Source organism: Entelurus aequoreus, linkage group LG27, assembly GCF_033978785.1.
Source record: "Entelurus aequoreus isolate RoL-2023_Sb linkage group LG27, RoL_Eaeq_v1.1, whole genome shotgun sequence".
Classification (NCBI taxonomy): domain Eukaryota; kingdom Metazoa; phylum Chordata; class Actinopteri; order Syngnathiformes; family Syngnathidae; genus Entelurus; species Entelurus aequoreus.
The window spans coordinates 39,209,630-39,231,070 of NC_084757.1; the positions used below are offsets into that span (position 1 = coordinate 39,209,630).

General features: G+C 36.4%; 1 protein-coding gene across 6 annotated transcripts in view; it reads left to right on the forward strand.

Annotated features, from left to right (window-relative positions):
- Nucleotides 1–21,227, forward strand: part of LOC133644447 (bromodomain testis-specific protein-like) — a 34,531-nt gene extending 13,304 nt beyond the window's left edge. For 4 of the 6 annotated variants that reach the window (XM_062038938.1, XM_062038937.1, XM_062038939.1 and 1 more), the window contains exons 7-19: nucleotides 3,040–3,168; nucleotides 5,164–5,346; nucleotides 6,219–6,385; nucleotides 6,467–6,621; nucleotides 6,685–6,798; nucleotides 8,831–8,953; nucleotides 12,113–12,165; nucleotides 12,239–12,377; nucleotides 12,435–12,508; nucleotides 12,592–12,741; nucleotides 15,174–15,331; nucleotides 20,711–20,879; nucleotides 20,946–21,226. In XM_062038938.1, the coding sequence (XP_061894922.1) occupies nucleotides 3,040–3,168; nucleotides 5,164–5,346; nucleotides 6,219–6,385; nucleotides 6,467–6,621; nucleotides 6,685–6,798; nucleotides 8,831–8,953; nucleotides 12,113–12,165; nucleotides 12,239–12,377; nucleotides 12,435–12,508; nucleotides 12,592–12,741; nucleotides 15,174–15,331; nucleotides 20,711–20,879; nucleotides 20,946–21,011 (1,680 nt within the window). In that variant the 3' untranslated portion in view covers nucleotides 21,012–21,226. Of the gene's footprint in view, nucleotides 1–3,039; nucleotides 3,169–5,163; nucleotides 5,347–6,218; nucleotides 6,386–6,466; nucleotides 6,622–6,684; nucleotides 6,799–8,830; nucleotides 8,954–12,112; nucleotides 12,166–12,238; nucleotides 12,378–12,434; nucleotides 12,509–12,591; nucleotides 12,742–15,173; nucleotides 15,332–20,710; nucleotides 20,880–20,945 lie in introns of all 6 variants that reach the window. The other 2 variants (XM_062038935.1, XM_062038936.1) reach the window with 2 other exon arrangements.
- The last annotated feature ends 214 nt before the right edge of the window (nucleotides 21,228–21,441 follow it).

Here is a 21,441-nt window from a genome sequence, read left to right on the forward strand (position 1 = left end):
GAGGCATTTGATCTGTTTCAGACCACACATGTTCAAAACTAAACAAAAGTTTGGATATTTTTGTGTGTGGTGTGCTACTATAACATTAATACGGGACCATTCTGTCCCACTACTCTGAAATCTCACCTGAGAAAATGTGATCCACAGCCATCTAAATATAGATAGTATCGATACCAAGGTAGGTATTTGTATCAGATCGATGGTGGGCTGGATACTTTTGTTGTAGTTTCTTTTATATGTCCAGCAAATGACGGTTTTTATCAGAGTTGATGCCTCTCTCCTAGTCTTTCACTGCAAACATTTGCATCCCAATTTTTATTTATTAGGATTGTAAACCCATTGACAATTTTCCAGAATTGTTTTTAAAAAGGAATACTTTTTCATTTGCTATTTTTTTTCAGAACAAAAACAACTATTATTGATATTATTTAGGCAAAAAAAATTAGATTTTAGAATAAATTGCAATTCTTATTTCTAACGATTCTTAATCGATTCAAAAAAATGGATTTAGAATTTTTGTTGTTGTTGTTGATGCAGATGATCTATATCTGCTGTACACATATTTACTTTAGAAAAGAGAAGTGTTGGATCTTGTTGTTTGGGTAGAATTTTATTCAACAGAACCAGTTTTATTTGAAGTAATATAGAAATGTATCATAGCTGTGTATCTATTTTATGGAGGAATGTAGTTTATCATAGAAATGGCAACTAATGTTATTAAAAAGTATAGATTTTGAATGGAAAATCGTTTTGAATCGTTAATCGTTACCCCCAAGAATCGAATCGAATTGTGTGGTGCCCACAGATTAATAGCCTTATTATTATTTTGTCTACACATTTTCCCTTTTTTTAAGTATTGTATTTGTATGTCTTCTGAATTGTGTGAATGTATATCCTGCATTAAGTATTGTAAAGGTAGAATTATGTTGGAGTTGAGGTTTTTCTATTGTCTTAAATTAGATCAACATTATGTGATTTTTTTCAATTTAATTTGTTTAAATACATTTTTAAAAAGTACTTTTATTGCTTAACAAAGTGCATGTAAGTCGTACGTCAGCAGCCAAGAGGAGCTTTTGTGACCTATCTCTTTTGAAAAGGTTTTATTACCATATAAATTATAATATATATGAACCAAATATTATATTTGGAGTGGAATCATAACGTGCCCAGAGATTCCCGCCTCTAGCTAAGAGTGTTATTTTTCACAAATGTTGTCTCTTGTTAGTTATTTTAGTGGTTCTGTTTACATTTTGAAATGATAGTTTTTGTTATTTTGCATTAACAACCATTTGTTATCAAACAACTGTGTGTCGTAGAAAATGATTAATTTATACACTATTACTTTGTTTGAAATTGTTGTATTTAGTTAAACATTTTGTATTTGCAGAACATACAGACCCTCTCCAAAAACGAGAATGTCATGGAAAAGTGTATTTATTTCCATAATTCCATAGAAAATGGATGGATGGGCATTCAAAAGGTTAAACTTCCACAGATTATAGATTCAGGGCCCACAACTTAAATAGTTTCAAGTATTTAGTTGTTTATTTGTACATCATTTGGGCTTCCAGCTCATAAAACCCATGAAAATAGGATTTCAAAAAATGAGAATAGTGTGAAGAAATCATCATTTACCAAATTTTTCGGACTATAAGTGGCAGTTTTTTTCATAGTTTGGCCGGGGGTGCGACTTATACTCAGGAGCGACTTATGTGTGAAATTATTAACACATTAGCGTAAAATATCAAATAATATTATTGATCTCATTCCCGTAAGAGACTAGACGTATAAGATTTCATGGGATTTAGCGATTAGGAGTGACAGATTGTTTGGTAAACGTATAGCATGTTCTATATGTTATAGTTATTTGAATGACTCTTACCATAATATGTTACGTTAACATACCAGTTGGTTATTTATGCCTCATATAACGTACACTTATTCAGCCTGTTGTTCACTATTCTTTAGACATTTTAAATTGCCTTTCAAATGTCTATTCTTGGTGTTGGCCTTTATCAAATAAATGTCCCCAAAAAATGTGACTTATACTCCAGTACGACTTGTATATGTTTTTTTCCTTCTTTATTGTGCATTTTCGGCCGGTGCGACTTATACTCCAAGAAATACGGTACTTCTCTGGCAGATTGATGAATCTTCTCTGTTTGATCATCCAGTCAGCTCCTCTGCTGGTGCATCTTCTCCTGCCACGTTTTGCCCTTCCATTGATATGCTGGGACACAGCACTATGTCAACCTCCTTAGCAATGATGGTCTTCTGGCCACTTGGCAAGTCTTCATCATATTCATCCTAACTTGAACCAGTCAAGCAATCTAATCACACCTGTGCAGGTGATAGTGTGACACTCACTTGAAAACATTCATGCGCTGTCACATTTGGCCTGATTGCGTCACACTATTCTCATTTATTGAAATCCTGGGGTTTGTGAGTTGGAAGCCCAAATGATGTACAAATAAACAAGTAAATACTTGAAATCCTTTAAGTTGTGGGCCCTGAATCTATAATCTATGGAAGTTTAACCTTTTGAATGGAATTATGGAAATAAATACACTTTTTCATTATATTAAAATTTTTTGGAAAGGGTTTACGGTATATAATTTGTCATAACAGACAGTCTTTTACCGTCACAAGCTACCTGCAGGCAAGGAAGCAGGGTGAAACTTTCTCACGGCGTGCAGCAACAGAGCGGCGTGTGCTGTGCCACTCGGGCGGGCAGCAGCCTTTGAGTGCCCGGTAAAATAGTAAATTCCGGCGTCGCTAAGTGTCTACGTTAGTGTGGCTCGTTTCTAGCCTAGATCCAAGTTGCACTGCAGCTGGGCTAGGCTCGCCTTCAGCTGTGGCCCAGGTTAGCATGGGTCCGAAGCCAAGGAGAATCAAGAAATCTCTTGAGACATGAAGGCTTTTGTAAATACAGTATGAGAAATGTGGAATATTTACCATTTTCAGCCTGGAGCCAATTCACTGTCAAAACACATCAGACCACAAAACAATCTTTGACGAGGTACTTTGTGTATTGGACAGAAAAAGCTGGAGCAGCGAGAGTACGAGGCTGCCAAGGACTTTGCTGCCGACGTCAGGCTGATGTTCTCCAACTGCTACAAGTACAACCCCCCAGCCCATGAGGTGGTCGCCATGGCCCGCAAACTACAGGTAGACTTCTGCTCACCTTGCCATACCCTCATCACAACATGTTGGGATTAGGGCCAGACAGTTCATCCAATTCTGATCTCCATTTTGGCTTCTTACGACCAGAAGATTATAATAATCTGAAGAATGTGCCGTGCAATGTGCATGCAAATTCTCCAGGTTGACTGAGTGAAAAAAGGTCTGCACACCAAATCTGATTTTTGTTGCCAGTCTGAACGCTCCACAGTGCTTCAAATCTGAGCTTTTGGCATCAGATTCAGACCACATCAGGAGGTAGTCCTGAATCTGATCTTTTTAAATGTGACTTCAGTCTAAACGCCATGATTTTTTTCAGCAGCTTTGTGTGTTTTGCATAACATCTGGTTTCACTTTTTATTTAAGACCAGCACATTTTCAGTGCATCACTTGTCAATAGTGTACAAATAATAGTCTATATATAATATATGAATATATATTTTGATTCTAAAGAAATAGTGATTGTTGAAAGACAGGAATTGACGCTGGGGCACATTTGCTTACATGTGAGTGTCAAAATAAATCTGATGTCCGTGTAAACGGGGAAACAGAGTAAAGCCACTTCTCCTCCACATGGAGAGGAACCAGATGAGGTGGTCACAATGCCCCCCAAACGCCTCCCTGGGGAGGCGTTTAGGGGGCGTATGACAAGTAGAAGACCCAGGACAAGGTGGCCTGGGGATGCCCCAGGAAGAGCTGGGTGAAGTAGCTGAGGGAAGTCTGGGTTTCTTTGCTTCGGCTGCTGCCCCCGCGACCCCACTTTGGATAAGCGGGAGAAGATGGATGGATAATAAATATTCCTATTTTCAAATTAATGAATAATCTTATTAATCAAGATTTCAATATCATCCATCCATCCATTAGTTCAGACCCAAATGTCATCAGATCTAGTTTTTATTGTCTGAACTGTTTTATTTGCTCACCAGTTGATGTAAACAGTACACTTCAAGTGCTTAGCGGATAAATAAAAACAAGTTTACATTTCCTGACCAAAAAGCTGTAGGCTGAAGTTAAAAGCTTATTATGCCTACCCTTTCCACAGTCACTTTGTACGTGTCAAATAGAGAAAATAAATAATCTACTTGATCACATGCATTAAGCATGTAAATACATGCACGCACACACACACACACACACACACACACACACACACACACACACACACACACACACATACTGAAGGAATCAATAAAGTACTATCTATCTATCTATATATACAGTATATATCTATCTATCTATCTATCTATCTATCTATCTATATATATATATATATATATATTATATATATATATATATATATATATTATGGCTGCAACTAACAACCAATTTGCGATTAATCTGTCGATTATTACTTCGATTAATAATCGGATAAAAGAGACAACCTACATTTCTATCCTTTCCAGTATTTTATTGTAAAAAAACAGCATACTGGCACCATACTTATTTTGATTATTGTTTCTCAGCTGTTTGTAAATGTTAGTTTATAAATAAAGGTTTATATAAAAAATAAAAAAGTAGCCTCTGCGCATGCGCATGGCATAGATCCAACGAATCGATGACTAAATTAATTGCCAACTATTTTTAGAATCGATTTAATCGATTCGTTGTTGCAGCCCTGATATATATATATATATATATATATATATATATATATATATATATATATATATATATATATATACCACATTTGATTGTTCAAATGCACAATTTCGCATACACTATTTTCCCTTTTTTAAAATGTTTTCTCTTTTTTCCTTCCACTTCCTCTTTGTCCCTTTCTTCCCACATCCATCCATCCATTTTCTACCGCTTGTCCCTTTCAGAGTGGCAGGGGGGTGCTGGATCCATAATATAGCCAAGTATAAACGTATATATATATAAAGAAGTTAGTCATGACATCATTTATGTAGAATCTTATCACATGTTGGCTTCGTAAAAAGAAGAGCATCATTCATGCATTTACACGTGTGAACGTTTGACCAGGAGGTTTTCGAGGCCCGCTTCGCCAAGCTTCCACAGGAGCCACTCCGACGGGTGGACGAGTCCAAAGGCCAGCGAGTGGGGGGTCAGTCCACCTTGCCAACTTCTTCAGAGAGCGAGAGCTCTTCGGACGCGGAGAGTTCATCAGAGGAGGTGACCACGCAGCTCGCCCACCTGGAGGAGCAGGTTGGTGTCAAACACACCTCAGGGACTCCTGACTTCATTATATTGCCTGTGTAGGGCCTTCAGTGGTACCTCTGTTTCAATATCATTCCATTTAGGGCGAAAATGTTCACCAAAGACATGTTGTAGTACTATAAAACACATGGCTGATTGAGTGTCAGGTGGGTGCAGCTGCACAATAAGTCACCATAATGTGGTAATAGTCCAATCAGCCTTTTTAATAAGAAAAACAAACTGCTTGAAAATCATCACAATAGAATGTACTACAAACAACTACTGTAGTTTTATGAAATAATGTATTCATGTTGCACAGTATTTACCTTGGCTGTGCGTGTCCTTCGCTGATGACATCATCTACAGACCACTTTGGTCTGACTATAGTCCCTTTTGAAGAACTGTCCAGTTGACTTGGCCTCTTATCTACAATTTCTTCATTTGGACTTTCTCTTCTCAATCCATGCACACGTGATACTGTTACCTGATTGGCTGTTAGCGTATCACTCCCACTCTTCACTTCCTGTGTTGCTTGTGTGCCTTTGTTCATGCAACCAATCTTGCTATATATTGATATTGTTTTCTTGCCCATCTCGATACAGTCGTGCCTCGCTGCTCTTTGCCGCCAAGAGTCAAGTGATGTTAATGTTCATCATTTTCAGTCCTTGTATTTAATCATTTTCAAACTATTCCCTATAAAGTAATATTAGATAGACATGTTTTCCTGTCAAGATTTTTATACCATTTGCTGTTCAACAAATGGCCTACTAACAGACACTAAGGTGCCGCTGAATTAAATAGCTCAATATGAGGGAGATGTCCAGCGGCGTACATTGTGGTGGTCTTCCACCATGCATTAGAGGTTTCTTCTTGTTCCCTAGTTGAAAGCAGTCAGTGAGCAGTTGAGGAGACTCACTCAGGACCCTCTGATGAAGCAGAAGAAGAAAGACAGGTTGAAAAAGGAGAAGAGATCCAAAGAAAAGGACATCGCTCGACTTAAAGGCAAAACCCTGAAGTACAAGCGTGTGGTGGAGAAAAGCAGCAGTTTGTACGTACGCCTTACACGCATGCTGACAGTTGGTGTTTGGGTGCTGATGTCTGCTGTGTTGCTGTGTCGTCATGGCAACAGCAGCAGTATTCACACAGTGGCCACGGAGCGCAGGGCTGAGACGGCGCCTCAGACCTACCAGGCCAGGAAGCAGCCCGGACTGGTGAAGGTGGTCCAAGCAGACCGGGCCAAGAAGCTGCAGAGGTCGGCCACCGTCTGCCGGAGGACTGACAGCAGTAAGTCCCGCCCCCGCTGGCACCACCTTGTCGGGGAGTCCTCTCAACTTTGGTGCGTCGCAGGTCAAATGTTGGAGAAGCGCAGTGGAGTGATGCATTGTGGGAAGTTGAAGCAGCCCACCAGATGCCAGGTGCTCCGTAAACAGCAGCAGGCGGTGAGGAAGAAAATAGCAGCAGGTGAGAGATGAACATGTGACACTTTGGAATGTTGCCCATCATGTTTGGTTCTATTCTAAATAGTAAATAAATGCCATCAAAAGTCAGTGGAGCCTATAGGAGTTTCTCTATTCTGCCTATAAAGCCCTTACAAACATCCAGTAAGGTTTGATGCACTTCCACTGTAATACATCATTTCTCCCAAAAGGAGTAGGAAGAAGCAAAGCTTATTTAATCCTACCCCTTTCCCACTTCAGAGCGTTTACAAATACATGTTTATATATATATATATATATATATGTATGTATGTATGTATGTATGTATATATGTATATATATATATATATATGTATATATATATATATGTATATATGTATATATATATATATATATATACATACGGTACAGAGCCCGTATGTGGGCTCTGTACCGAGGATGTCGTTGTGGCTTGTACAGCCCTTTGAGACACTTGTGATTTAGGGCTATATAAATAAACATTGATTGATTGATATATATATATATATATATATATTACGTGTGTGTGTATATATATATATTAGGTGTGTATATATATATATATATATATATATATATATATATATATATATATATATATATATATATATATATATATATATATATATTACGTGTGTATATATATATATATATATACGTGTGTATATATATATATATATATACGTGTATATATATATATATATACGTGTGTATATATATATATATATATACGTGTGTATATATATATATACGTGTGTGTATATATATATATATACGTGTGTATATATGTAATGTAACATTTAATATTTACCTATTTTGATCATATTAGGAATATGTGGCGCATTAATTTAAAAAAACGCATCACGTTTGCTTTTGCTTTTTTCCAACTAAATCACTGATTATTGCTCACTGCAGACTTTTTTCCCCATATACCTTTATTTATAAAGTTCAACATTGACAAACAAACATATGAACAAGGACAATTAAACAGTACAATACAGCACCGGGGGTTGTTAATTCAATCAAGTAATTCCTTGGAATGTAAAATATATGTAGTAATGTGTACACAAGTTCTGTAAATAGTTAACATTTGGAGAATAACATTCTAGTTTTCACAGCTTTTTGGTTGTTGGAGGTAGATAGCGTTTTAAATGGAAGTTCTACCTCTTTTTTTAAAGGCACAAAGAACAGGTCAGGTATTGAGAACCTTACATTTCTGAATATAAAACTTAGCCAATACCGTAATGAGGTGGCCAAGGTCAAGTTCTGTGTACATCCAAATAGCACATCTTCAAGACAAAGCACATAACTATTGTCCAAGATGAAACAACAGATAGTGATGGAGTCCACAACAGGTGGTAAACAGTCATGTGACATAAGGTGCAGGTATCATCAATATCTAACATCACACAGGGTAAGAACCATGGATGGTTTTGAAAGAAATGTCTTGCTCATTTCAGACTTCATGAGAGCCAAGAAAGATACTAAAACATCACTTACTGTACAAGGTCTGCTGTCATTAGGATGTTCATTATATTCCCATTTAGATGAGGAATGTTTTATAATCCTGGTGAAGAAAATGGGGGGTGGAACAAAGCGTCTTTTTGTGTTGTTTTCACCATTCCCGGGTATAGATTGACTGTCAAAGTGTAGCAACTTGTCGCCATGCTTCTACTATCCAGGCATGACTTAGGATCTCAAATAAACTTCAGCAGCTGACCAATCTATCATGTCAACATTTCAACACAAGCTTGTGAGCACATAAATAGTTAACAATATCACTAATACTTGTTAATATTCCAGTCACCAAATGTAAATGTAGTTTTGCTGTCACTTTGGGTTTGATTGGCGGAATAGAGGACCTCCACTGGCTCTGTTGTAAGCAGACTTTTATACATTTTCTGGTCGTGTCTTTCATAATGATTGTGAACGATAGGCAGTTCCCCCTTCTTTTTTTAACACACGAACCAGAACTGAATCCTGCTTTGAATCCAAAATGTGCTGCAAAGTAAACCACTGAACAAGTGTATTGTTTTTAGGCAAACTGGCTGCGTCTCCTGACTTCATCTGTCCATCGCAGCTCAGCTGCAGCAGCACTTCCTCTTCCTCTTCCACTTCCTGCAGCAGCAGCTCGCCATCTTCTGACAGCGGTTACTCTCCTGGTGAGCCAGCCCTTCTGACCCCTCTTGACATTGGCTATCCATCTGATATCAGCAACACAAGTACCGTAATTTCCGGACTATAAGCCGCACCTGACTATAAGCCGCACCAGCTAAATTTAGGGGGAAATACAGATTGCTCCATATATAAGCCACACCCGACTATAAGCCGCAGGGTTTTGATGTGTAATTAGCGTAGTATATAGGGGTTCCTGCTACCACGGAGGGGATTGTCGGGACAGAGATGACTGTTTGGGAACGCAAAGCGTCCCATTTATTAACAATAAATCTTTCAATCGTTCAATCAAACTTTCACATCTTTGACATGGCAAACAGCATTCATGCAGAGTACAAATAATACAACGGTGCAAAGTAATACAAAGTGCTCGCCTGTACGTTATCAAAATAACCAGCCTAGCGGTATAGGAAAAGTCAGTCTTTAATCATTGTGTCATCGTCTTCCTCCTGCGTACTAAAACCACCCAAATCCTCTTCGTCGGTGTCGGAGAAGAACAGGCCGTAAATAAGCCGCACCCTTGTATAAGCCGCAGGGACCAGAACGAGGGGAAAAAGTAGCGGCTTATAGTCCGGAAATTACGGTATCTGCATCTAAAATGTGCGATACAAGCAGCGTGTTTACTTGTGCAGAGCATCTAAATGTCCTCCAATAAGCAGACAATTTATTATTTTTTATTCAAGTCATTTACAAAAGGTAAACATGCTAGGCAATAGGAACTAGCAGTTACACAACAGCTAAGCATACAAACTAGATGTACATAATAATAATTGATCATTATTGCAGTGTAATACACCACATGTGTCAATATAATCAAGTCATTCTAAAGTATCCAGTAACGAACGTGTCCGCATCATTCAACTTACTGCGTCATAAGGTTAATTGAATGAACTATTGTGGCCACAAGGTGTTGCCAAAAAACAAATTATTTCAGTTTTAAGACAGCACGAGTCCATTCCAGTAAACAAATGGGTTTGTGTTTTTTTTTACCTGCTATTTATTTATGTTTGAATAATTTCAAGTGATGAAGTCTTTTCTAACAAATAATACAAGTGTGCTATGATTTGTGCTGATAAGGTATCTAATTTATATATTGGTGTTGGCCAGTATGTAAGGCTAGGGCTGGGCGATAAAACGATATCAATATACATATCACGATAGACACGTAATCGATATCAATAAAATATGCTTTCGATAAAATGTTTCAAATATGTATATAATATACATTTATTTTATTTTTTTGTCGGAAAGAAAGGCGAAGTATGGAAGCAAGGTTGGTTGGATGAACAAAGACACTCACTCTCTGGTCACTTGGTAACACAGGAAGTGATCAGCCAATCAGGTGACAGTATCAACTATCAAGTTTGATTGATTCTTTGCATGGAGTGAGAAGAGAAAGTCCCAATGAAGACATTGTGGATAAAAGAGGAAATGTCACCTGAGCAGTTTTTGGATGTTTCCAAAGGGACCGTAGTCAGACCATTGTGGTCTGTACATGATGCAAGGCAAGAGCGCTAATACCACGCCACCTTAGCTCACCCTTTAGAGCACAGCTGTAACTTCCTGCCACTAAAACTGCAGAAAATAGTTCTCAGGTTTCTACATGTTGACATCTTCACACTTTGCACTATTTTCTTACACTTTATGAAGCATTTCTTACATATTCCTTATTTTGAGATCTGAAGTGTTTGATGTGGTTTGACTATTTAGTTGCCATTCAGTGTGTTCCATGCTGGTGTTGACACTTCCTGTCTGCCTTGATAGCTGAGGAATTAGAACCAGTGGAAGGTTACATTTCAAATACGGTAACTTATTTTTCTCCTGCTACTTATTTTCCACAGGTCACTACAATATCAATAATTATCGATACTGACCGATGCAAAACACTGATATCGTGATAGTTTTCAGCCTTATTGCCCAGCCCGATGTCAGGTTCAAACACCAAACTATTTATTACACAAGACAAGAAAAAGGAATCAAGCAGAGACAGAGTTCAATTTAGCTCATGAGGAGAAACGTTTGGAGCTGCACACTCAGTTAGTCTCCCAGGGCAGTCCCACATGCTCCTCTTATTTATTCGAGAGTTCCCTAGTTAACATCACGGAGGCTGCCTCTAAAGGGAGTGGTCACACATATCATGCAAGCAGCCCCAGTATTACAATACATGATTACTCAGACTGCAAATGTGCTTGAGCCTGGCTCTGCTTTGTCTGCGTGTTGTCGTCTTATCTTCGTTGAGGTACTTGAAGTCCGTAGCGGGCTTGAAGACAGAAACTGCTGCTGCGAGACAACTTGCAGTGGAAGATAAGTTGTGTGCCTTTGCACAGACAGAACAGTACAACTTGACCACAATAGATAACAACTATAGCAGTGGTTCTTAACCTTATTGGAGGTACCGAACCCCACCAGTTTCATATGTGCATTCACCCAACCCTTTAGTGAAAAATAAAAAAACAATTTTTCAAATTCAAGACAAAGTTATATGTTTTTGGTAACACTTTAGTATGGGGAACATATTCTAAGTAACAAAGACTTAATTTAGAGTTATTTGGTTAGGGTTAGAGGGTTAGGGTTATAATAAGGCCATGCCGAATAAGGCATTAATAAGTACTTAATAATGACTAGTTAAGAGCCAATATGTTACTAATTTGCATGTTAATAAGCAACTAATTAATGGTGAATATGTTCTCCATACTAAAGTGTTACCATGTTTTTTTACTGGTGCACTTGATGAAGCGTGCATGAACATCACCTTGTTCAAACAACAAAACCAACATAAACTCACAACAAATTACACACCTGCAAATCAGTCTGACTTCTGCTGTTGTCGTATCTGTAATACGCCGATAGGGAGAAGTCTTTATTTACACGGTGAGTCGGGTGTGTCTTGACCTCCGCCGAACCCCTGAGCCCGACTCACCAAACCCCTAGGGTTCAAACGAACCCAGGTTAAGAACCACTGAACTATAGCAACGGCCTTTAAGCATAAGAGTTCTAGATAATTATTGTAACACCCTACTCAAGGCTCCAACATCTGTGACGGCGCTTGCAACAGGACACCTACTTATTACTCATATTTGCATTATTGGTGTTCATAAACAACATACATTTATTTGTCTGGCCCACTATTTGAAAATGTCTTTCAGTGCCCAAAATCAAGAAGACTGCCAAAGACATGTGTCAAAAGCCAAATAAAAAGGTAAACATCTGGTGTGGATATCCACCTGTGGACCCTTTCTGTGGATGCAAAGTAACACTATGTCACACTGCAGGCTGCCATTTGCAAGCAGACCCACGGGGGGCGCTCTTTCTCCTCGCCCGCCGGCCACCCTCGTCAACCCGCCACGACGTTAACACAGACCCGACCCCATGCCGCACTGCCTCAAGGCCAGATGTCGCTGCCGCCTCCAGGTAAATAATCGCCGCCTAAAAACAAAGCAAGTAAATCAGCATTCTCTCACCTTTCAGTGGACCTGGCCACGCTTCTCTCCCCCTTGGCGTCACCCGACTTCCTGTTGGACTGGCCCTCGTCCAGTTTTGAGGTGACCGTGACAAACATGCGGCGTGGCAACAGTCAAGTCAAGATGTTTGTTGTCCAAGCCATCAACATGTTCCTCCTTCTCAGATCCCCTTGCTGTCCCCTCTGATGGGCAGTCCTCTGCTGGCCAAGTCTGATGTCATCACACCATTTCCTTCCACTGAAGATGTCACCGAGAGTGGAGTGGCCACCAACTTTGCAATTCAATCAACTCTACCAGACAAACTGCCTAAAAAGGTTGGTTGCTCCCATACCAAATGTTCTTGCCTATGTAAGAGCACACCACTATTATATAAGCCACACCCACTACATTTCACAATAACATTCTCCATATATTAACCGTACCGCATATATATATATACATTGTGAAATTACTTATTTACACAGAAATATTTATTTACGTACCGTATTTTCCGCACTGTAAGGTGCACCTAAAAACCTCCAATTTCCTCAAAAGCTGACAGTGCGCCTTATAATCCGGTGCGCCTTATATATGGACCAATATTGAGCCACAACAGGTCTCGCAACTACGGTAAGCAGCCGCCGACTTCATTTTATTCTTCTACGGGGGAAAATGAAGTCGGCGGCTGCTTACCGTAGTTGCAAGACCTAAACTTTATGTAAAGAGCCAACAATGGCTCCTACTAAGAGACACGCTTACGACGCAGAGTTTAAAGTCAAGGCGATCAGTCACGCAGTGGAACACGGGAATAGAGAATTGAACATTAAGGAATGAATGGTGAGGAAGTGGAGGAAGCAACATGATGACCTGCGCCAAGTAAAGAAGACTAAACAGAGGGAACAAAGCCACATGTTACAGTTGGAGGACAAACTGGAACAGTGGCTTGTTGAACAGAGAGCAGCAAGTAGAAGTGTCACTATTTGTTTTGTTGACATTCTCTTTAGCGCAGCTCCATCTAATGTAACCCCAGCCTCTACTGTAGCGTCTATTCTATGCGCCTTATAATGCGGTGCGCCTTATATATGAACAAAGTTTTAAAATAGGCCATTCATTGAAGGTGCGCCTTATAGTGTGGACAATACGGTACCTTAATTGTTTCCAAAAACGGCGGATCAAACAAAACGTCAGTCATGGTCATGGACCAACTAGCTGCGCAAGCTAGCTCTCCAATCAGCTAAACAGACTCAATAACTCCACGCTGACATTTTGGTGAATTTACTGTGATTATTTGTGATTGTGAAAAAATACAAAAAGAATGTTATTGTAAGTTAATAATACTAACACAGACACTCGTAAACGTGTTAGCATATTAGCTAATGCTAACGACACTAGCATCATTACATCATGATAGCAGGTACAAATATGCATGAAAACACTCCTACAGACATCACACATGGGACACTTTAGTAAGTAGCAACAGTTTTAGTTATGTACTGTAACTTACAAATGTTTAGTAAGTAGCAACAGTTTTAGTTATGTACTGTAACTTACAAATGTTTAGTAAGTAGCAACAGTTTTATTTATGTACTGTAACTTCCAAATGTTTAGTAAGTAGCAACAGTTTTAGTTATGTACTGTAACTTACAAATGTTTAGTAAGTATCAGCAGTTTTATTTATGTACTGTAACTTACAAATGTTTAGTAAGTAGCAACAGTTTTAGTTATGTACTGTAACTTACAAATGTTTAGTAAGTAGCAACAGTTTTAGTTATGTACTGTAACTTACAAATGTTTAGTAAGTATCAGCAGTTTTATTTATGTACTGTAACTTCCAAATGTTTAGTAAGTTGCAACAGTTTTAGTTATGTACTGTAACTTCCAAATGTTTAGTAAGTATCAACAGTTTTATTATGTACTGTAACTTACAAATGTTTAGTAAGTAGCAACAGTTTTATTTATGTACTGTAACTTACAAATGTTTAGTAAGTAGCAACAGTTTTATTTATGTACTGTAACTTACAAATGTTTAGTAAGTATCAACAGTTTTAGTTATGTACTGTAACTTCCAAATGTTTAGTAAGTAGCAACAGTTTTATTTATGTACTGTAACTTACAAATGTTTAGTAAGTATCAACAGTTTTAGTTATGTACTGTAACTTACAAATGTTTAGTAAGTATCAACAGTTTTAGTTATGTACTGTAACTTACAAATGTTTCTTGGAGTCATGAATGAAGAATGCATAGGAGTAGAAACGCTATGGCTGGATAGAAGACGGAAGGGCTTTCAACCAGAAGTACAATTCTTCTGGTTGAAAGCTCTAAACAGAAGGGCACTGCAGCACCTGCAGGGAGCAAACTCGTCCAAAAGATGGCGCAATAGCACAAACCGTAACACTTTTTTAGTGTATTTGCTTGTTTTTTAAATTATTTGCTTTATGGCCATGAGCAAAGAAAACTCCATAAATTAGCCGCAATGTTTTATAAGCTGCGTGGCTCCAAAAAAGCAGCAGTTTGTAGTCCAGAATTGACAGTATATTAGAATAATAATATTCAATGGTTGGTTTGTCTCTTTCACCTTCCATCCACGTAGGATTCATCCCTTCAGGCTCATCTAGTTGCTCATTTTTCAAGCACAAATAAGGGGGACACTTTTGGGGAGATGAATGAATAATAACACGTTAATAAAGTCCACATGTTTGTAGCACAAAGCACTAGGACAAGATGTGTGACTTTAGTTGTCACGGTAACATGTCATGTGTGTCTGCAGGACATCGTAGTGAAAAATGCTGAGTCGTGGGCCCGACTGGCCAGACTGGCTGCCGGCCCCCCGCCAGCCATCAAGTCGTCCAAGGAGAGCTTCCAGCACTTCAGAAAGGCGGCCATGGAGAAGGAGGAGCGTGACAAGGCGCTGAAGAAGAAGAACAGGTAGTCATGCTCATTAGGAACCTAGCCATTAGTCAACTATTTCCCCAAGTTTGTCTAAGTCGAATTGGGAAAAAACACTTGATAGCCTCAGTGCGTCTTTTAGTTGAATAGTTTTTAACTTTTACTTACCCTCTATTCATCTTCTTATAGCTTCTATTTGCCTTTTACATTCTTTTACTTTTGTTTGACCTTTTATTCATCTTCTTTTAGCTTCTATTTGCCTTTTACATTCTTTTACTTTTGTTTGACCTTTTATTCATCTTCTTTTAGCTTCTATTTGCCTTTTACATTCTTTTACTTTTGTTTGACCTTTTATTCATCTTCTTTTAGCTTCTATTTGCCTTTTACATTCTTTTACTTTTGTTTGACCTTTTATTCATCTTTTAGCTTCTATTTGCCTTTTACATTCTTTTACTTTTGTTTGACCTTTTATTCATCTTTTAGCTTATATTTGCCTTTTACATTCTTTTACTTTTGTTTGACCTTTTATTCATCTTTTAGCTTCTATTTGCCTTTTACATTCTTTTACTTTTGTTTGACCTTTTATTCATCTTCTTTTAGCTTCTATTTGCCTTTTACATTCTTTTACTTTTGTTTGACCTTTTATTCATCTTCTTTTAGCTTCTATTTGCCTTTTACATTCTTTTACTTTTATTTGACCTTTTATTCATCTTTTAGCTTCTATTTGCCTTTTACATTCTTTTACTTTTGTTTGACCTTTTATTCATCTTTTAGCTTCTATTTGCCTTTTACATTCTTTTACTTTTGTTTGACCTTTTATTCATCTTCTTTTAGCTTCTATTTGCCTTTTACATTCTTTTACTTTTGTTTGACCTTTTATTCATCTTCTTTTAGCTTCTATTTGCCTTTTACATTCTTTTACTTTTGTTTGACCTTTTATTCATCTTTTAGCTTCTATTTGCCTTTTACATTCTTTTACTTTTGTTTGACCTTTTATTCATATTTTAGCTTCTATTTGCCTTTTACATTCTTTTACTTTTGTTTGACCTTTTATTCATCTTTTAGCTTATATTTGCCTTTTACATTCTTTTACTTTTGTTTGACCTTTTATTCATCTTCTTTTAGCTTCTATTTGCCTTTTACATTCTTTTACTTTTGTTTGACCTTTTATTCATCTTCTTTTAGCTTCTATTTGCCTTTTACATTCTTTTACTTTTGTTTGACCTTTTATTCATCTTCTTTTAGCTTCTATTTGCCTTTTACATTCTTTTACTTTTATTTGACCTTTTATTCATCTTTTAGCTTCTATTTGCCTTTTACATTCTTTTACTTTTGTTTGACCTTTTATTCATCTTTTAGCTTCTATTTGCCTTTTACATTCTTTTACTTTTGTTTGACCTTTTATTCATCTTCTTTTAGCTTCTATTTGCCTTTTACATTCTTTTACTTTTGTTTGACCTTTTATTCATCTTCTTTTAGCTTCTATTTGCCTTTTACATTCTTTTACTTTTGTTTGACCTTTTATTCATCTTCTTTTAGCTTCTATTTGCCTTTTACATTCTTTTACTTTTATTTGACCTTTTATTCATCTTTTAGCTTCTATTTGCCTTTTACATTCTTTTACTTTTGTTTGACCTTTTATTCATCTTTTAGCTTCTATTTGCCTTTTACATTCTTTTACTTTTGTTTGACCTTTTATTCATCTTCTTTTAGCTTCTATTTGCCTTTTACATTCTTTTACTTTTGTTTGACCTTTTATTCATCTTCTTTTAGCTTCTATTTGCCTTTTACATTCTTTTACTTTTGTTTGACCTTTTATTCATCTTCTTTTAGCTTCTATTTGCCTTTTACATTCTTTTACTTTTATTTGACCTTTTATTCATCTTTTAGCTTCTATTTGCCTTTTACATTCTTTTACTTTTGTTTGACCTTTTATTCATCTTTTAGCTTCTATTTGCCTTTTACATTCTTTTACTTTTGTTTGACCTTTTATTCATCTTCTTTTAGCTTCTATTTGTCTTTTACTTTTGTTTGACCTTTTATTCATCTTCTTTTAGCTTCTATTTGCCTTTTACATTCTTTTACTTTTGTTTGACCTTTTATTCATCTTCTTTTAGCTTCTATTTGCCTTTTACATTCTTTTACTTTTGTTTGACCTTTTATTCATCTTTTAGCTTCTATTTGCCTTTTACATTCTTTTACTTTTGTTTGACTTTTTATTCATCTTCTTTTAGCTTCTATTTGCCTTTTACATTCTTTTACTTTTATTTGACCTTTTATTCATCTTTTAGCTTCTATTTGCCTTTTACATTCTTTTACTTTTGTTTAACCTTTTTTACCTTTTATTCATCTTCTTTTAGCTTCTATTTGCCTTTTACATTCTTTTACTTTTGTTTGACCTTTTATTCATCTTCTTTTAGCTTCTATTTGCCTTTTACATTCTTTTACTTTTGTTTGACCTTTTATTCATCTTCTTTTAGCTTCTATTTGCCTTTTACATTCTTTTACTTTTGTTTGACCTTTTATTCATCTTCTTTTAGCTTCTATTTGCCTTTTACATTCTTTTACTTTTGTTTGACCTTTTATTCATCTTTTAGCTTCTATTTGCCTTTTACATTCTTTTACTTTTGTTTGACCTTTTATTCATCTTTTAGCTTATATTTGCCTTTTACATTCTTTTACTTTTGTTTGACCTTTTATTCATCTTCTTTTAGCTTCTATTTGCCTTTTACATTCTTTTACTTTTGTTTGACCTTTTATTCATCTTCTTTTAGCTTCTATTTGCCTTTTACATTCTTTTACTTTTATTTGACCTTTTATTCATCTTTTAGCTTCTATTTGCCTTTTACATTCTTTTACTTTTGTTTGACCTTTTATTCATCTTTTAGCTTCTATTTGCCTTTTACATTCTTTTACTTTTGTTTGACCTTTTATTCATCTTCTTTTAGCTTCTATTTGCCTTTTACATTCTTTTACTTTTGTTTGACCTTTTATTCATCTTCTTTTAGCTTCTATTTGCCTTTTACATTCTTTTACTTTTGTTTGACCTTTTATTCATCTTCTTTTAGCTTCTATTTGCCTTTTACATTCTTTTACTTTTATTTGACCTTTTATTCATCTTTTAGCTTCTATTTGCCTTTTACATTCTTTTACTTTTGTTTGACCTTTTATTCATCTTTTAGCTTCTATTTGCCTTTTACATTCTTTTACTTTTGTTTGACCTTTTATTCATCTTCTTTTAGCTTCTATTTGCCTTTTACATTATTTTACTTTTGTTTGACCTTTTATTCATCTTCTTTTAGCTTCTATTTGCCTTTTACATTCTTTTACTTTTGTTTGACCTTTTATTCATCTTCTTTTAGCTTCTATTTGCCTTTTACATTCTTTTACTTTTGTTTGACCTTTTATTCATCTTTTAGCTTCTATTTGCCTTTTACATTCTTTTACTTTTGTTTGACTTTTTATTCATCTTCTTTTAGCTTCTATTTGCCTTTTACATTCTTTTACTTTTATTTGACCTTTTATTCATCTTTTAGCTTCTATTTGCCTTTTACATTCTTTTACTTTTGTTTAACCTTTTTTACCTTTTATTCATCTTCTTTTAGCTTCTATTTGCCTTTTACATTCTTTTACTTTTGTTTGACCTTTTATTCATCTTCTTTTAGCTTCTATTTGCCTTTTACATTCTTTTACTTTTGTTTGACCTTTTATTCATCTTCTTTTAGCTTCTATTTGCCTTTTACATTCTTTTACTTTTGTTTGACCTTTTATTCATCTTCTTTTAGCTTCTATTTGCCTTTTACATTCTTTTACTTTTGTTTGACCTTTTATTCATCTTTTAGCTTCTATTTGCCTTTTACATTCTTTTACTTTTGTTTGACCTTTTATTCATCTTTTAGCTTCTATTTGCCTTTTACATTCTTTTACTTTTGTTTAACCTTTTTTACCTTTTATTCATCTTCTTTTAGCTTCTATTTGCCTTTTACATTATTTTACCTTTTTGTTTTTACTTTTTTAACCTTTTACCTTTTATTTACCTTGTATTTGCCTTTTTTACATTCCTTTCCCTTTTATTTACCCTCTTTTTGTCTTCTTTTACCTTCTTTTTGACTTGTATTTGTCTTCATTTACCTTCTATTTATCTTCTTTTATCTTCTATTTGCCTTTTTTTACATTATTTTACCTTTTATTTACCTTCTGCTTATCTTAATTTACCTTCTATTTAACTGTTATTTATCATCTTTCAGCTTTTATTAGCCTTTTTTTACATTCTTTTACTTTTTTACTTGCTTTTACTTTTTTTAACCTTTTCCCTTTTATTTACCTTCTATTTATCTTCTTTTAGTTTTTATTAACCTTGTACCGGGGTATTGTCTTCTATTTTCCTTTTTTTTTTTTTTTTTTACATCCTTTTACTTTTATCGTATTTTACTTTTTCTAATTACCCTTTATTTACCATCCTTTACATTTATTTATCTTCTATGTACCTTTTATTTAATTTTTTGTCTTCTTTTCTTTTTTTTTACATTATTTTACTTTTGTACCTTTTGTTTACCTTTGATATATTTGTATTGAACCTTTTACCTACTTTTTCCCTTTTAGTTACCTTATTTTACCTTCTAATAACTCTTATCATTCTTTTACCATCTATTGAACTTGATTTATCAATCAATCAATCAATAAATGTTTATTTATGTAGCCCTAAATCACAAGTGTCTCAAAGGGCTGTACAAGCCACAACGACATCCTCGGTACAGAGCCCACATACGGGCAAGGAAAACTCACCCCAGTGGGACGTCAATGTGAATGACTATGAGAAACCTTGGAGAGGACCACATATGTGGGTGACCCCCCCCCCCCCCTCTAGGGGAGACCGAAAGCAATGGATGTGGAGTGGGTCTGACATAATATTGTGAAAGTCCAACACATCAGCGAGAGTCCAGTCCATAGTGGGGCCAGCAGGAACCATCCCGAGTGGAGACGGGTCAGCAGCGTAGAGATGTACCCATCTGATGGACAGGCTAGCGGTCCACCCCGGGTTTGGAGCAGAGTAGAAAAGAAACGGCAGATCAACTGGTCTACCTCTTATTGCCATTCTTTTACCTTTTATTTATCTTTTATTGATTTTATTGTACCTTCTATTGACTTTACCTTTTCTTTACCATTAAATGTACCCTTTACCTTCTATTGAACTTGTTTTATCTTCTTTTATGCGGTCCAGACTTGATCAAAAGGTTTTAGTTCCACTCAATAAAGGATTAATGGAAGCTTTTTCCCAACAAATGAATGGATGAATGGTTGCAGCTTTAATGGGAAGGCTGACTTTTCTGTCACTCAGCTATTTCTTTGATTGCAAATGTTTATATTGGTACTTAGCAGCCATCCACAAAGGTAATCCCCATTTGTATTCCCCTCCAGCCTCTCAGGCCAAGCGGATAAAAAGGTTCCACTGTGCAGAGGCGACGTTCCCTCTCTGGGCTCCGCCTCCACCGAGACCACGCCTCCCGTGGAAAGCCCGCGCTCCTTCATGTGGCGTGAGCGGGAGCTGGCGCGACAGAAGGAGCAGGAGCGGCGCAGACGTGCGACTGTGAGTGTCTTTATTTTCTGTCTTTCTTTGTAGGTAGGCTGTGATGTGACAGGTGTGTTCTGGCAGGTGTCCTGCATCGACATGAGCATGCAGCAGGAGATCATGACCACCTTTGAGCTCAACCTGGACTAACTCACTTACCTTGTCTTGTTATCCCCATCTTTGTGTTCACTTTGGGACAAGACAATATGCTTGCACCTTATTTTGTTAAGAAAGGAAAAGAAGACGGTGCTTCACCACTGCTGCACTTTAAATACCTTCAAACCTGAGAGTTTGTCTTTGGGTTGTTACTTTTTGTACTGAAAATAATAAAGATGTTTTCACCAAGCATAAGAGCGTAGACTGGAGTCCTCGGTCAGACCTTCAGGGCGTGGCCTTTCTACAAAAGGTGATGATAACCGTAGAGCAGGAAGTTGCTGCAAAGAGACTGGCTTCCCATCGCCCATCTCATTTAATGTTGCACTCCAGAGCATTTATGACATCCTTTCCCAGGTGTTTGACAGTTACTCCACAGGTGAGTATACATTTACTCTTTCATTGTTTATCACCAAAATGACCAATA